This window comes from Takifugu flavidus, chromosome 7 (genome assembly GCF_003711565.1).
Source record: "Takifugu flavidus isolate HTHZ2018 chromosome 7, ASM371156v2, whole genome shotgun sequence".
Classification (NCBI taxonomy): Eukaryota; Metazoa; Chordata; class Actinopteri; order Tetraodontiformes; family Tetraodontidae; genus Takifugu; species Takifugu flavidus.
The window spans coordinates 7,999,163-8,014,377 of NC_079526.1; the positions used below are offsets into that span (position 1 = coordinate 7,999,163).

The 15,215-nt window shown below is 47.2% G+C and overlaps 1 protein-coding gene across 1 annotated transcript in view; it reads right to left on the reverse strand.

Moving 5' to 3' along the window:
- Positions 1 to 15,015, reverse strand: part of LOC130529199 (cytosolic carboxypeptidase 6-like) — a 17,888-nt gene extending 2,873 nt beyond the window's left edge. The window contains exons 1-3 of the mRNA XM_057039194.1: positions 14,902 to 15,015; positions 6,948 to 7,100; positions 4,523 to 4,685 (exon numbers count right to left, since the gene is read on the reverse strand). Of these exons, the coding sequence (XP_056895174.1) occupies positions 4,523 to 4,685; positions 6,948 to 7,100; positions 14,902 to 15,003 (418 nt within the window). The 5' untranslated portion in view covers positions 15,004 to 15,015. The remainder of the gene's footprint in view (positions 1 to 4,522; positions 4,686 to 6,947; positions 7,101 to 14,901) is intronic.
- Positions 15,016 to 15,215: the final 200 nt, after the last annotated feature.

Below are 15,215 nucleotides of genomic sequence, written 5' to 3' on the forward strand. Positions count from 1 at the left end.
GGGGATAAAACCAGAAGGAGTCACTTCATCTGATATTTGTTGTGCTCAGAGCAAAAAACATCTGCAGATTTCATCAACATTATGAAGGGAAATCCTGTTTTGGAAGCAAGAAAAATCCAATATTTTCTGCAAAACAGGTCTTTTCAGTATCTCAAAAATATCACACCATCTTTGCGTTGTGCTCGTTCAGCCGTTGGACGTAAAATTTTTTATTCTGATCTACGTATTAAACTGACATCAAGTAACTGGATGGAAAGTAAGTGATTAACCGAATTGGTGCACATAATCGCCAGTAAGCTATGAATGTATGCAGCAAAGGTAACAAGGATTCATTTAATCTTATTTGATTTATCAACAGGTCACCGAGTTAATTGGCTTCTATCACCTGGTGCACGTGAATGTTAATAAGCAGTTAATGCTAACATGCTTCAAAAGTCTGCCTACTGAACATCCAAATTCACATGAATTCCCTCTGAACTCTGTGAGCATAACAGCACGTAAGCCTCTGACATCAGGAAAGTTTGGGGTGTCCTCCTCTGTTCTCTGTCATCAGCATAACTCCGCAGCTCTTTGGCCAGACCCGCTCCGCGACAAAAATATCTCCAGGACCCCAGTGTGCGCAGATGGCCGCTCAGCTTGGCTCGTCACGACTCGCTGTCTATTAGAGGAGGCCTCCGTGATGAACCGCCGGCTTCGGCGGGAGAACTCCGCACACCGAACAAATGGTCAGAGACACGAAGGGAAAAACCCAGAACACGGCTGCTGCTGCTGTGGCAGCTGCTCTGGTTTCCACCAGCGTAACTAAATATTAAACTATCATCAGTTCAGAAGCTCCTGAGAGGACCAATAGATGTGAACCTGCAAGGTCACAGCATCCGTCCTGCCAGTCTGAGCTCTGCTCTTCAACATCTCTGTGCTTCCTCTCTGATCAATATCAGGTTATTATCATAGCTGAAGGGCATGTCCACTTCTCAGACAGCAAAAACAAATAAATCCACAAAAAACAGCAGGGACATGGACCCTACTTTACCGCAGCTGTTTACTGTCGGCGCAGCATTCAGCGGATTTTACCGTCACGTCCCAGGGGCCTGGTCCAGGCAGACGGACAAGGTGAGGATGGGACAACACGGCCCCAGTGATAAAATGGACAAGACACGTGGAGAACGCTGTCTGGCTATAACAGGAGTTAACAAGAGACGGTCGGGGGGACATTCAAGACATCAATATGGACGACTGACAGGTGCTGTCACAGCACTGACACTCTGAGAGCAAATTATCAATGCTAATGAAGAGGCTAGTCGACAACAGCAGCACAAAAAGGACATTTCTGTCCCCAGCAGCGATCCACCAGACTTAAAGATCTCACGTAACGCTCCCCAAGGGGACAGACAATGGCTGATTTAAATCCCTGACACAAACAGCAACATCCAAGGAGAAACGCTCCCTCTCTGGAGCCAGAGTCCAGTCTAATCTTCCCATGATGGCCGTTTACGAGGAGGCCACCAATGTCACAAAGAGTCGTTAATCCTGACGCTGTTTGTTTTAATAAAGTCCGTAGCTCCAGTGACAGAGATTACAGATGATTTAGAGGGGTGAGCAACCGAAACAATCAACTGTTCTAAACAGGAAGTGACTATTAAATAAGTGGTTCTAATGTGGGTTTTACTGAGTCAAGTCAAGCCGCCACCCATACTGTGGCCGCCTCGTCGTCATAACAATTAAATTAGTGGATGCAAATACAAGACATGATCAGACTGCTTACATATTACGTCTCTAACAGTCTCTCCCGGGTCCAGTCTTATTTTTCCAGAATCTGCTTCTGTCCTCATAACTGATCTTGATTCTGCTGCAGTCGTTGCTAATAGTGCATCGTTCCTTTGAATGTTTTCAGACATTTGGTTGCAATTAAACTGTAATAAAATGAGAATCTGTTGTTTTGTAAGCGGCGTAAGCCCTAATGAAGATTCCAGTAAACAACTGGTGAGGTCTGGCTGGCTGCTGTGTGACTGATCACAGGAAATGTTGAACGGCAGATTCAGACTCAATCAAACCCAAAACAATTAGGGCAAAACGGCAACATTTAATGAAACGAGACAAAAGCGAAGAATGATAACTGATCCAGAGACACAGATGATTTCTCCAGCGCTCCATCTTGTCTCCTGCATAATTCATCTGACTTCAGCTCTCACATCAGTTTACTGTCAGCCTTCATCTTTTATTGTTTAACCAGAAAGCAACAGTTTCACACTTGCTTCCTCCTGACGGTCACTGAACTGACACCAAAGAAACGGCAACATGGACCAAACTTTGCCCCTTTTTCTTGTTTTGGCTCCTGTTTTGGTGCATGAACATATTGTTCATTATTCCCTGTAAAAATCCACTTTATTTCCAACATACTGCGCCTATGAACCTGTGCATGTGCATGTCACGTGTCAGTCTCTGAGCTCTGTCATTTGCAATTCTCCCATCTGCCGCGTGTCAGCGTCAGTGACGCGTCACCCGTCCCACCGGCAGATCTGTCATTCATGGAGTCTTGCTGTGATGTGAGGTGCAGACCTGGATCACACACATTTAGAAAACAAGCGCCAAAATCAGGTGCAGCCGCCGTCGATCCATGATGTGATGAAGACTTCTGGGCTACATATGAGGAAAATGATGCACTACGATGAAATAAAGGACAAAAAAGTATCATTTCTAAGAAAAAAAATCGACCAGACAGTCACAAACCTGAACCTCCTTCTTTAGGGCCAAGCATCAGAAACACACCCACACCCACACACACACACACACACCCCCCCCCACACACACACCACACAGAAACACAGGCCATGTGATTAGAGGACAAAGAGAAGCCGGAGAAAGTTCTGTGTTTGTCCTGCTGTTTTTGGAGAGGATTCTCAGCTGGAGTAAATGATATGATGAGCTGTTGTGTTCTGTCTGATGAGATGAGAGGGGAGGACAAAACAGAGGACAAAAAAAGAAGAAGAAAAAAGGAACAACGTACCGTCAGAAGCTGGGTTAGACCTTTTCTGTGCGCCATCAAACTGTGACAAAAGTTTTGGGGGTGAGGAAGGTTACGATTTCAATTTTGGTGGTCACAAATCGCAGCAGGGATGAAAACGGTGGTGCTTTTGCAGACTGAATGGGCAAAATCTTTATTTATTTGCCATAGATTAGATCACACATATGTTTGTGTGTGTGTACGTGTGTGTACAATTTACATCATGCAAGAGAGGTGTGTGTTGGTGGGTGCTGAGATGCCAAAGTTCCCTGTTGATGATTTGCACGCTCTATCAAGCTGACTGCTGGGCCGTGTAAAGCGACATGGTCGGTTCCTTCAACCTACCTGACCCCAATCTCTACTCTACACCATGTCCCTGTTCTACCTTCCTACCCTGTGGAGGCCCTCCGCCCCCTCACACACACACACACACACACACACACACACACACACAAACGTCGAACAAGGTTTTTGACCTTCACGACAAAATGTCCCCTTTGGAGGAAGATGTCTGATTTTCTGACCTGCACTAGAGCCTATGAGATGGTTTATCTCATAAATTATTACTGAGTAGTTGATTGTTTGCACATTACTGTGGATGTACTCTGATCTTCCAGAAGAGACCAAACAGATCAGCTTCAAAGGCAAAAATTGGTCTGAAAAATTAAACCAATAAAATATTAGCGCTTGCTTTGATTTTCTATTGCTGCTCATGTTTTCTGATTTCTTCCAAATGGCAATCTGGCCTGTTTTGAGAAATAAATATGGAATAATTAAAGCACAATGAATCACCCTTTTGTTTTTGAGCACTGATGTGGAGAATATAACACACAGACAGTTTGTCTGCTGCTTAAGTTTCTGTTGACTTTCAACGTCTGTGAGAGGCCGACAGTTCCAGATCTTCACACTAGAGGACACTGATGTTGCGTCTACACAAACTCTTTTCCTTTGAGTAATGTGGAGGAGACTACGTACTTTTCATGGCGGGTCCTTATCACTCCCTGAATCTCTCCTCCTCCCTCTTCTCATTCGCTCTATCTGTGAGATCTTACCACCGTCGGCCAGCTCGCAGGAGCTCTTCAGTGCTGAGAAGGTCAAAAGAAGGAAAACTTCCTCCCTAATGGTTCCATTAAGACACCTGTGACCTTCGCGCCTCATGAGGAACGTATGCGCGACTGTAGCTGACAGGACTCATGTTTGCTCCATTGTTCCGTTGTTTATCGCGCTCAAAGCCCGGCTGTGTGCATATGTCACCGTGAGCCCCTTTCTCGTCTCGCCTTTGTAAGGGAAATCAATAGAAGCGGCTATCACACCCCTGTTCTGTCACCGCGCATCTGTCGCAACAACAGGCAACAAATGGGCAACAAGGGTTTTAACATACACACACTGTCTGGGAGATTGTTAGTATAGAGGCTGGGCGTGTGTTTGTGTGTGATAAAATAAGCAGACAGCAGAGTAAATGCTGCTTCCTCCACTTTGAACCTGTATTCCTCCCATGAACACTGTACACATGAAGGATACATGTTTCCTCCGTGTAGGGTACAGGAGCTGCGCTGCCGGCTGTCATGTAGCTGTAGAAGGACACCTCCAGGGTGTAGCAATAGGAGGTGTCATCGAGGAGGCCACCAAGGAACCGCCTGCCAGTGCCGGCCTTCACCACGTCCCGGTTGAAGGATGTGCTGGACTGCAGGGACACAAAAAGGACAGCTAGATCCTGAAACTCGGCATGATGCTGATGCTGTGAGGGATGACACAGTCACATGGTTGGTACTCATTTCCTCTCCCTCATTAAAAAAATCGACCGTGTTATAACAAGTGAGAAAAGTGGATTAGGACTGAACTTTATTATTTCAGTTTCGCTTACCGTTGACATTTGACGAGGATCAAACTCATGGAACTACGTGCTGATGTAAGTTAGGTTGTTCAGCATCTCTGGTAATGAGAGTAGGGTGTTTCCATAGTGTCAGTGGTAGCTGAGTACGTTGGGGACTAGGCTGGGGAGTGGAGGGGTCTTGGATTAAGCCCCAGTGCAGACAAAACATGTGTTCTGGTAGTGGGGGAAGGTGCCAAAACACCTTCAGAGCACTGTCGAGGTACCCATGAGCAAGGCACCAAACACACAAATGCTCATACAGGGCCCTGCGACTGCAAACTGCCATCACCCAGTGACCCCCAAAAGCCAAGACAAAGTAAAAAACATTTTGTCTGCATTTAAAATAATACAGACATTCTGTTTGAAAAAAATACAAAAAACCAAACACCTGACTGTCAACATGATTTTGACTTCTTCCTTGGGGCTTAATGAAAACACCAGCAGTTGTCTGAACCGGCTGACATCAGTAAAAATGCATTAAAAGTCAATGATTTGTTTCTCGCTAACATCCCGGACGTTCTCGGAAGGGTACAGAAGCTTATTTGCACAGATTAATTCAATGCAGTTATTCCACAAATGGCTGTCGCAGAAAAAAGTAGTTTAGCTCTCAGCATGTCAGCTACACCACACAAACATGACCTTGTCTGGGGGGGGGATTGTGGGAGAAGTTGCCATTTACTGTCACTCCAGTTCGCCGCGCTGAGAGTTGCGTTGCTAAAATGCAGACTTGGCTGCCACCGGTGGGAGTTTGCAGTGATTGTGCTGCTGCTGCACTGAGCTTTAGGTAAGTGCTGAATGGGCGCAGGGACAAAAACGTGGTGAGGGAGATGACCCCCCCCCCCAGGCCAGCTGTCAAGCCAGCAGTCCAGAGGCAGAGAGCGGGCCGTAGGCTCCAGAAACGCCCTTTTACTCCTCCATCTTAGCGCTACGGTTACGCTGACAATCAATGACATTTCTATAAATCCATCCGTCTGTTTTGGTCCTGAATCCAGACTGGAGCTGTGCGTAAATAGGCAATAAAGGTTATTCCTTATGATGTGTGTAAGTGGCTCTCTTAGGAAATGTCACAGCCAGTGAGAAAACAAAGGTCAGCGCGAGTGAAAATAAACGATTTGCTGGCTAAAGTATTGGTGTGAAAAATGTGTCGTTAGGGTTTCTACGCACGCCTGGTGGGGGGGTGTCGCGGTGACAGCGTGGGTGGTGTCCCCCACGGTTTCTTTGCCGACGGCGTAAGGGTGTGCTTTTATTTTTGCTTGTCAGCGTGGCTGTGACCATATTTATGTCCGTGAACGTCATTCTTGGCTTTCCGTCATCAGAGCCCATCTATAGTGAATCCTGGAGATGACATCACCAGCCTATATCGATCCTTCCACGCTCACGTTCACACGCTGAAGGCGGAATAACCAATCAATGACCTGCCTACTGCAGGAGCTCTGCACTTTCAAATGTCCCGCCCAGAACAAACTTTGCTCTGGTTCCTGCCACCTCGAGAGACCGAACAAACGGCTCGGACCTCTTGTCCGTCAGCCGTGAGGCTGCGCTGCAGCAGTAAAGTGCTGGTGGGTGACTGAGGAGTCAAAACACTGTCAAAGCAGTCAGGGGGACTAGTACTATTATGATTCTATTCATTTGGATCTGATAATGTTAGAGTTTGACAGGATGGGGTGTTTTCTTTGGTACTTCCAGCCTTGTTTTAGCCAATGTGAGACTGTCTGTTCACCTGATGCTTCATCACCCAGGTAATCTTCACATTCACCTGTGAACTGGCTGCAAAATGAATAAGCTGAGGAGGAAGCCATGAAGTGGTCTCCCCTATAAACACCTCGAATTAAAACTTCCAGTGTTTTTCCTATTCTGACAAAACAAAACATCCACATCGACCAAAACTGTTGCTGGCATGAACCGGTCGTCACCTGGAGGACCACAGCGGGGGACCGTTAAACGCTTCACTGAGCGTCAGTGTTTATGGAGAAAACCACTTCATGGCTTCTTCCTGAGGTAATTCTGGGGCTGAAACTGGTGAAATTGTGCTCCCAGGGCCTCCTGTCTGCCGTGTCTGTGAGAGTGACTTACAAAGGAGAAGTCGGCTGCATTTTGGCAGAGCAGCCGGGGGAAGACAGCCTGTCTCTGGACGCGCTCCTCGTCCTCAAACACGTTGCCGTACATGAAACCGTTCAGCATGGTGGAATGGGCATGGACATCAATGTAGAACTCCAGGCTGACTCTCTGATGGAGGAAAAAGGAGGGGGCACAAAGAGAACAGGGAGGGATGGAGGTAGAGAGAGACACAGAAGATAAAACCAGCAGGTTAGCGTGGAAGATGGGATCTGTTTCTGACAGAATGAGCAGCACGTGCCAGCCTCGCTGGGGTGGAGCTCTCACCCAAGAACCTCTTGACACCGCTGACTAGAATCTGTTTACGACCTGAGCAGAGCCGACCACCCACACATCACTTCAGCCAGAGTGTCCTTCTGAAGGGCGCTGGCTAAGATGAAAACGGGGTAAAGCACACGCCCTCTCGCACCAACACGTCAGAGGTTCATCGCGCGCTCCATACGTATCCGTGAGCTTAATGCTGACTTCACATTGAGCATTTAATGTCTTCGCCCTCTCGTAAACACGGTGGAAAATGGATTTGATAAGATCTCCTTTTCTCTTATTCTCTCAAGCACACACTCACACGCGCTGCCGCTCCCTCCGGCAGGCATGATTCTCTCATGCACTGACCTCAGCATCATCGTGATCAGAACCACTTTTAGGCGTCTAATGGCGAAACAGCCGTTTCTTTATTATTGTTATCATGCATATGGAAAGTGACAGATGCTTCCTGCTGCCTGCTCTGATGGAGTGGGCTTGAATGCCATTATACTCAATGGCACAGACAGGATCTGAGGGTGGCAGGTATGTACTTTGAAGTGTCCATACAGGGAAAATGGCATGTGTGTAGTGAGTGCGTAAAGGTGTGTTGCAGGGAGAAATTGCAATTCCTCAAAGTCGCCCCGCCCCTCCTACAATACTGCAACCTGTACTTTGGACTTTAGTGATAAGCTACCTGAAAACATGTGAAGCAGTAAAAGCATGTTTACGCGGTGCTACTCGTGTATGGAGGTTATAAAGAGGCGCCGATGATGCCGCAGTGGACGACAGCAGCAGGAAATGCTGACAAATATGATAATTGTAAAAATTTGAGCCACAGAAATACTGTGGGAGGGGGGGGAGCCACCTTCAGGCTGCTCACAGAGTCATTGATGACCCACATGACCCCTGCTGGATTTGGTGGCATTTGTTAGCATTAGCTCATTTGCTGCTACTGTTGCCGATGATGCCAGGGAATATAGTTGTCTTGCTAATAAACCAGATGTTTTACACTTTATTTCTGTGTGTTTTGGATGATGATTATAAGGAATCTGATGTGTCCACTGCAAAACAAGTAAATATAATTAAATGCAAGCAAACAAGGGACAGAACAAGAACTTTTGTTTACTGACTAAAAGCTCATCACATAGCAGATACTAGAAATACATAAATACAAAAAAGATCCCCAGAGTTTAGCTGTTGACCTGCATCCAACACAATATGGTCCAGATTTGGCCTTGATTCAGCCATTTCACAAAAAATCCAAAACAAACAGGCAAGCAAACAAATACCTCCCCATAAACAAAAGTAAAATTTGGACCAGAAGCTATTAAAAAGTTTCACACACAAGGACAAAACCACCAGACTCCAAATGTCCCGACCCAAAGGGGGCATCTCTGGATTCTATGGTGTGTGTTGGTTCTCCCAAGAGATTAGGGAAACACTTCAACTCGCTAAGCCCGCAACAAACTCGTGTTTGCACCCACAAAAAGCCAGACGTTGCTCCTTCAGGTTTCTGTGTCACCGAGAAGCTGCTGAGAAAAAGAAAGCCTGCGTCGCCGCCGACAGTAAACCTTGAGAAAGCCGGCGTGTTACAGCCAGTAAAATAACCTCTCCTGACAGGAAGCTCCAGATTTCATTGGTCTTAAACTGTTTCTGACAAGGGCATGAATACAAGCCCCCCCCCCCCCCAACACACACACACACACACTTGTGACCCTTCACTCAGAGATGAGCCAACTATAGTCTTCCTTCCCCATTCTCCTCCATCTTGATCTACCGCTTTCACCCCCCCCCATTATAAATTCAGCACCTCACCTTGTTCCCCGTGGGCCATAAAGAGGAGGATGAGCGAAAGAAGAGGGGATGACTAAGGAGAGGAAGAGGAGTGGAGGAAAGGAGGGAGTGAGGAAGGGAACGAGGAAAAGCAACAATCTAATGGTGAGATTTGTGATTGTGTGTGTGTGTGTGTGTGTGTGTGTGTAAATAGAAAAACATACAGAGATGGGTGCACAAAGAGAGGAAATAAGTACATTAAGACAAACAGAAAAAGAGACGGAGATAGTGAGAGACATAGAGATGTGTGTATGGAGAGATTGACGGAGAAAGAGGGAGAGAGAGAGAGAGAGAGAGAGAGAGAGAGAGAGAGAGAGAGAGAGAAGAAAGCGGAGCTTGGGCGGCCCGGGCGGTGCGGCGTGCTTGCGTTTGAAATTCCGCTCACAGCCAAAGCAATTTCCTGGCGGTGGCTGTGCTGTCAGCTGCTTGGCTGGCTGGCGGTGAAATATGGTGGCTGGGAGTCAGCCGCTAGCGGCCCCCGACAACCTGATGGATGGAGCCCCAGAGGAGAGGAACAGCAGCAGCGGGAGAAGGTAGAGGAGGAGGAGGAGGAAGAGGAGGAGGAGGAGGGGAGAACACTGGTGTCGAGGAGCGAGAAACAGAGAAAATCAAAACACAAAAAAGTAAGAGGGGGGAAAAAAGAGCTAAATGCTGCCCAGGGAGGAGCAGTGGGATGTGATGGGACAGAGACAGAAGAATATAGAGAGAGTGAGAGGGAGGAATGAGGGATGAGGAGCCCCCGCCGAGGTCCAGGTGCAGCCAACAGGTCTAACGAGCAGGAGGACGAGGAGAAGGTGGAGGTGGATGATCTGGAGGGTGATTGGCTGGTGGGTCTCCAGGATGACCCAGTGAGAGGAGCTGAACAACTGCTGAGGACAAAGGTCCATCTGCAGCTCCCCCACCATCGCCTGCATCTGTCACTGATCACTTTCATGGCAGATGATGTCATCAATGCTCAGACAGGCTGCGGCATTTAGAACTCAAATCCACAAATACTGGCAGAAAGTTGTTTAATGAATTGTTAAATTTCACTGTTCTATCGAAACAATTATTAAAACTGTCAACTGGGTACATGAATCTGTTTGTTGGCTTAAATGCAGAACTAATTAATTTGGGCCCAAACTGCGGCATTAAAGGCTAAAACAATTAAATCTGCAACCCAAAATAACTCTAAATTCTTCGATTATCTTCAGCTCTCTGGGTTTGGGACAATTAGCAACAACAAAGTGAAGTTATATAAGTTTCTAAATCCTGATTATATCATCAAAACATGGCTTGATCTGTGACGTTCCCGTCCTGGATAGGCCCCGAAGGCTCCCCTTCACAGCACCACGCGAAGGACAGCAGAAATAAACACGGTAACCGTAGTAACAGCCATGGAGCCCCCGACAATGTCATGTCCAGGCGTACTGCAATGCTCAGTTAATGCCCCGTCAATCAAAGCGGGACGTTTGTGAAGGCGCCGCCATGTGATTGATGCGTCAATTAACAGCCCGCTCTGACCTCCAGAATTGTTCATTTGAAATTGTAATTAAGCAATTAAGGGCAATTAAGAAACAGAGGCTGGCAAGTGAAAGTCAGAAGACAATTTGAGGCACAGACAGAGAGGACCAGAAGGGGGGGGGGGCTGTCCAAATTAAACCCCTCAGAGAGAGAAACTCCAGGGAACTCTCAACTTGCAATGAACTTGCAGACAGTTTATTGTAAAACCTCGAAGGTCAAACGAATGAATTTTGTCAGACAAGTATTTATCTGCCGCATATTAATTAGAATGTGTGTGTGTGTGTGTGTGTGTGCACACGCGCGCGTGTGTGTCAGGGGGTGGGGGGGTTCTGTGAGGTCTGTAAATGCCGGCTTATCTCTACAGAAAAAGGAAAAAGAGCTGATTGAAGCAGGATTACAAGCTCCTGAATAAAGCTCCCAGCATCAGCAGAGCACCTTCGGAGGAAATAGCTGCTGGTTCAGGAAGAAAGTTGAACTTCCTGTGATGTTCGTACACGCGACTCAACATTTAAACGCTGCCCGTCAGATCCCAGCGATGGCGGACAGCTTTCAGCTTTAAACGTGAATTCTGAAGAAGGAATTTTGCTTATCGATCTCACGATCCTACCGTCTCGGTTAAACTTTTCTTTACACTTGTCTTGCGTCCTGCATCATCAGCCTTAGGCTCAAACTCAGTGTAGCCAGCCTGCTGCTCCTAGACTGGACAGAAGTGCCTCGGAATCAAAATCACCCTCTGCAGAATCTGCAGTCAGTGTTAAGGTCAAAGGTCATACGCACTAAGCGCGTGATCCACCTGGTTGACCTAAGTAACTTCTGCAACAGCCATCCATGAGCAACACGCCTCGGTGCTGCATGTTAGAAAAGTTCTGTGGTTTTTAGCTCCACCAAGCCTTTGGTTGCCCCCATTCCAGCCTGTTTAAAGGTCACTTTGGCAGTAACTGCTCAGGTAAGGGAGCCGTTTGATTTGTCAGCTTATGGACCACTGTTAGCATTAAATATTCACACCTGGTCAAACGGTCCCGCACGGAAGGGATGGAGGGAGAGGGAGTCATATCAGCGGAGCACCAGGTCCAACATTTCATTAGCTGGAGAAGCTATTTCAGGTTGCGGGGGCACATGGCCAGTGACCCTCTAATGATGTAGAAATGACAGAACATGGCAGATGGCGCAACCTGCTTCACGAACGAGAGTAAACGACACAAACGTCTCCCTCCGTCTGTCTTCCCTTCTGCCCCTCCCTCCCCCCTCCCTCAGTCTCTTCTCTGCTCAGATTGATGCTTTTATTTTTCTGTTTATGCTCACAGAGGTGACTCATAATCAACCTGAACGGACGCCGTCTCGGACCTGTAAGAGGGGAGCAAATGAGAGTAGAAGGAAATGATGAGAATGAAGAGCTGAATATTGAAAAACATAATTTGAACTGTTACGTAAAAGGGCTGAGATAAGGTGAAAGCCTGTGTCCTGGAGTTGGGGGAGGAAGGCATAAAATCACCAAAATGGGATGGATTCGGCTGCATTTTCTGTAAAAAGTCGATAAATTTGCGTCAAAGGGAGAAAGGATAAGGAGAATAAAGAGGAGGCTGGCGGTGGGATCGAAATGACGCAGAGATGATGGGGTAAAATTGGCCGTAAATCTCAAAAATGGATCAGAAATGCTTGGCTGACACCAAGAGGACGATACACATCAGGAAGAGAGGGTGGAAGGAGGAACAACACACACACACACACACACACCACACACACACACACACACACACAAAAGAGATTCGACCGAAGGAAAGGGAACAGAAGAAGAAGAAATGGTGCAGTGGGAGGTGAAGAAGGGCATGAGGGAGGATTTCAAGGTGTGAGATCCATCTACAGGCTGTGACAGGGTTTAATACATTTGTTTCAAATTGAAAATTAATTTTCTAATATTGAAAAGGTCAGACAGAATCCACGGCAACAATGACCTCGTTGCCGTCCTTAACAAATTATCCAAAATGGCAGTGTCAAATCGGAGGGGGACATGTTGGCCAGTGATGAATGTCTCTGGTAATCAGCCAATCAAAAAGAATTCTTCTCCCCCTTTTGATAAATGAGCCGAAGAAGTGGCGCTATAGGAGAGAGATGGGTTCATTTGTTTCCTTTTTCCCTTTCCCCCCGTTCTTCTCCATTTTCTTTCTTTTTCAAAACAAACACAGGGGTAGCTTGGGAACAGATTATAGCTGCTTGCATCGCTGCCTCTCAGCCGTTTCCCCTGCTGACCGGCGTGCGGCTGCAGATGGTAAATGACTTGGGCAAGGTGGCCTTCAGAGGAGCGGGTTTACTGTGGAGTGGGTCAGCAAAAAGATCTCCTTTGCACCCTCACAGTGGGTGACCTTCCGAACCCCCCACGCCGTGCCGGTGCAGATGTAAATATCACCATCGTGTTGCATCAGACGCTGGTCAGTTAGCCAGGAAGTAGAAGGCTCTTAATCAGTCTGTTGAAATTCCATTGTGAGAAACTCTGAAGCAGTTTACTTATTTTTAAATTTTAGGCATAATTTGTTGAGTTTCACAAACGCAGATGAATACAGATGTCCTCAGCTGCGTTGAAGTGATGCACAAACGTGTGTCGCGTAAAAGTCTGCAGCCATAAATACCGACTGATGGCTCTACTAGATTACTCGCGCTTCAAGCTTTGATTTAAACAGCACTTGTCTGGGAATTTAATGTCCCAAAGTGAACAAGGAAGCGATTTTCTCTGCACAAACACAGCACCGCTGAATTCACAATGATCAACACTCCCTTTGGACTGATGAGGGGGTCTGTCACAGAAATCACGGATGGGATCTCAGGCTAAATGGTTTTGTGCAACATGCGGCAATGTGACTTTGAATTATGTTGCCTGGCGCATATCTAAATTAGAAGTCATAGTGAATGACAAACGAAGCGGATTTATGTTTGCAGAGGTCCACAGAGAAACTTCTCTGTGCAACGAATCCATTCAGGACGACACCTTTACCATTGAAATCCCAGCAACCAGCATCAGCAGCCGACTGGAGGAGCTCAAGTGGGTTCAAAGGGTCAGTTTACTGGTCAATCTAGCTCCTGACCCTCACCTGTGGCGAGGAGCGTGGGGAGTGACCGAAACAATAAGATCAGCTACACGGATGTCTGAAATGAGTCTCCTCGGGAGGGCGGCCAGGCTCAGAATCACAGACACAAGTGAGGAGCTCAGACATTCATGTTTATAGGAGCCAACTGGGGCGGCCAGGGCATGATTAGAATGCTCCCCCGGGGTCTGCATGGGGAGGCTTTTTTAGGCACGTCCAGTTGGGAGGAGACCCTGAGGCAGACCCAGCACGCGCTGAATGGATTACATTTCCCATGTAGCCCTGAAACACTTTGGTGTTCTCCTGGAGGGGCTGGAGGAGGTAGCTGGGGAGAGGACGGTCTGGGCTCCTGCCCAGAGAGGGATAAGAGGAGGACAACGGAAGAGAATGAAATTCATCCACAGCAGGTTGAAGCATAAAGACCTATGTGTGTTGTTCAGAGGTTCAGATTAGGAAACACTGGACTTCATTGGATATCACACAATACATGAGCTCATATTTGTGGACAATAAGTGGGTAATATAGTAATGTTAATCAAGATGCAAGCGAAAATGACTGTGATGGGAGGTGATTAAGAACACTTCAGAGCACAGTGAAGCACTGTAGGTACGTGTTGGAATGTGTGTCGGTTTGCCCAGAATGAGTCTGTGTGTGTGTGTGTGTGTGTGTGTGTGTGTGCGCGCGCGCGTGTTTATGTGTGAATGACAGCCAGGAGTGGATCGCCCTGCCATGACAGAGTCTATCGATCAGTGTGTCAGCATCAGGGGAAAAGGTTAATCTGCCTGATGCCAGCTCCACGCCTTATCCCATCTCTAGACTGCCCTGCGTCCCATCCCGGCCCGCTCCCTCTCTTATCAGGATTAGAGGAATGTACAAAAGGGCAGAGTATTCCCAGGACACACGCTGACCTTCAATAATCCCGCCAACCTGCTGCTGTGCTTATAATTAACATCAGGAACAAAGAGAGAAATCCCTTGCCTGCCTGGGTAACATTCCTCTGCCTGAAGACTGAAACAAGAGAGGTAAAAATTACAGCAACTCCAGACTGACAGCGTAGTAAAATGCCTCAGTAACAATTCTGAATGGTCAGGAGAGCCCAGCTGACATTCTAGGTGCTGACTGTCCCACCCACATTCCCAGGTGCATGCAGCCAGAACCTGCTTCAGAGGAACACGCTGAAGCAAGCAGGAAGGCAGAGAACCGTACTGCACACTCTATTAATGTGTGTGTGTGTGTGTGTGTGTGTGTGCGCTGACCGGGTCCTGGTTCATCTGTATTATGAGTTGTTTGACAGCATGCAACGTGGGGTGAGCCCATGGAGAGGGATCCTGCCAGTGCCGATTCAGGTCAAAGCCCATCAGAGAGCACCTGAAAACACACACACACACAACACACACACACACACACACACACACACACACACACACACACAGAGACATGATTTCAGCCATCGGTAATTTTAGGTAAAGTTTGGCAACATGGGACGAGCATTGAAGAAGCAGCGTTTTTTTCAAGGTTTGCATTGTATCTTTAGCTTGTGTGGTACATTTGTGGTGTGAGTACTACACTG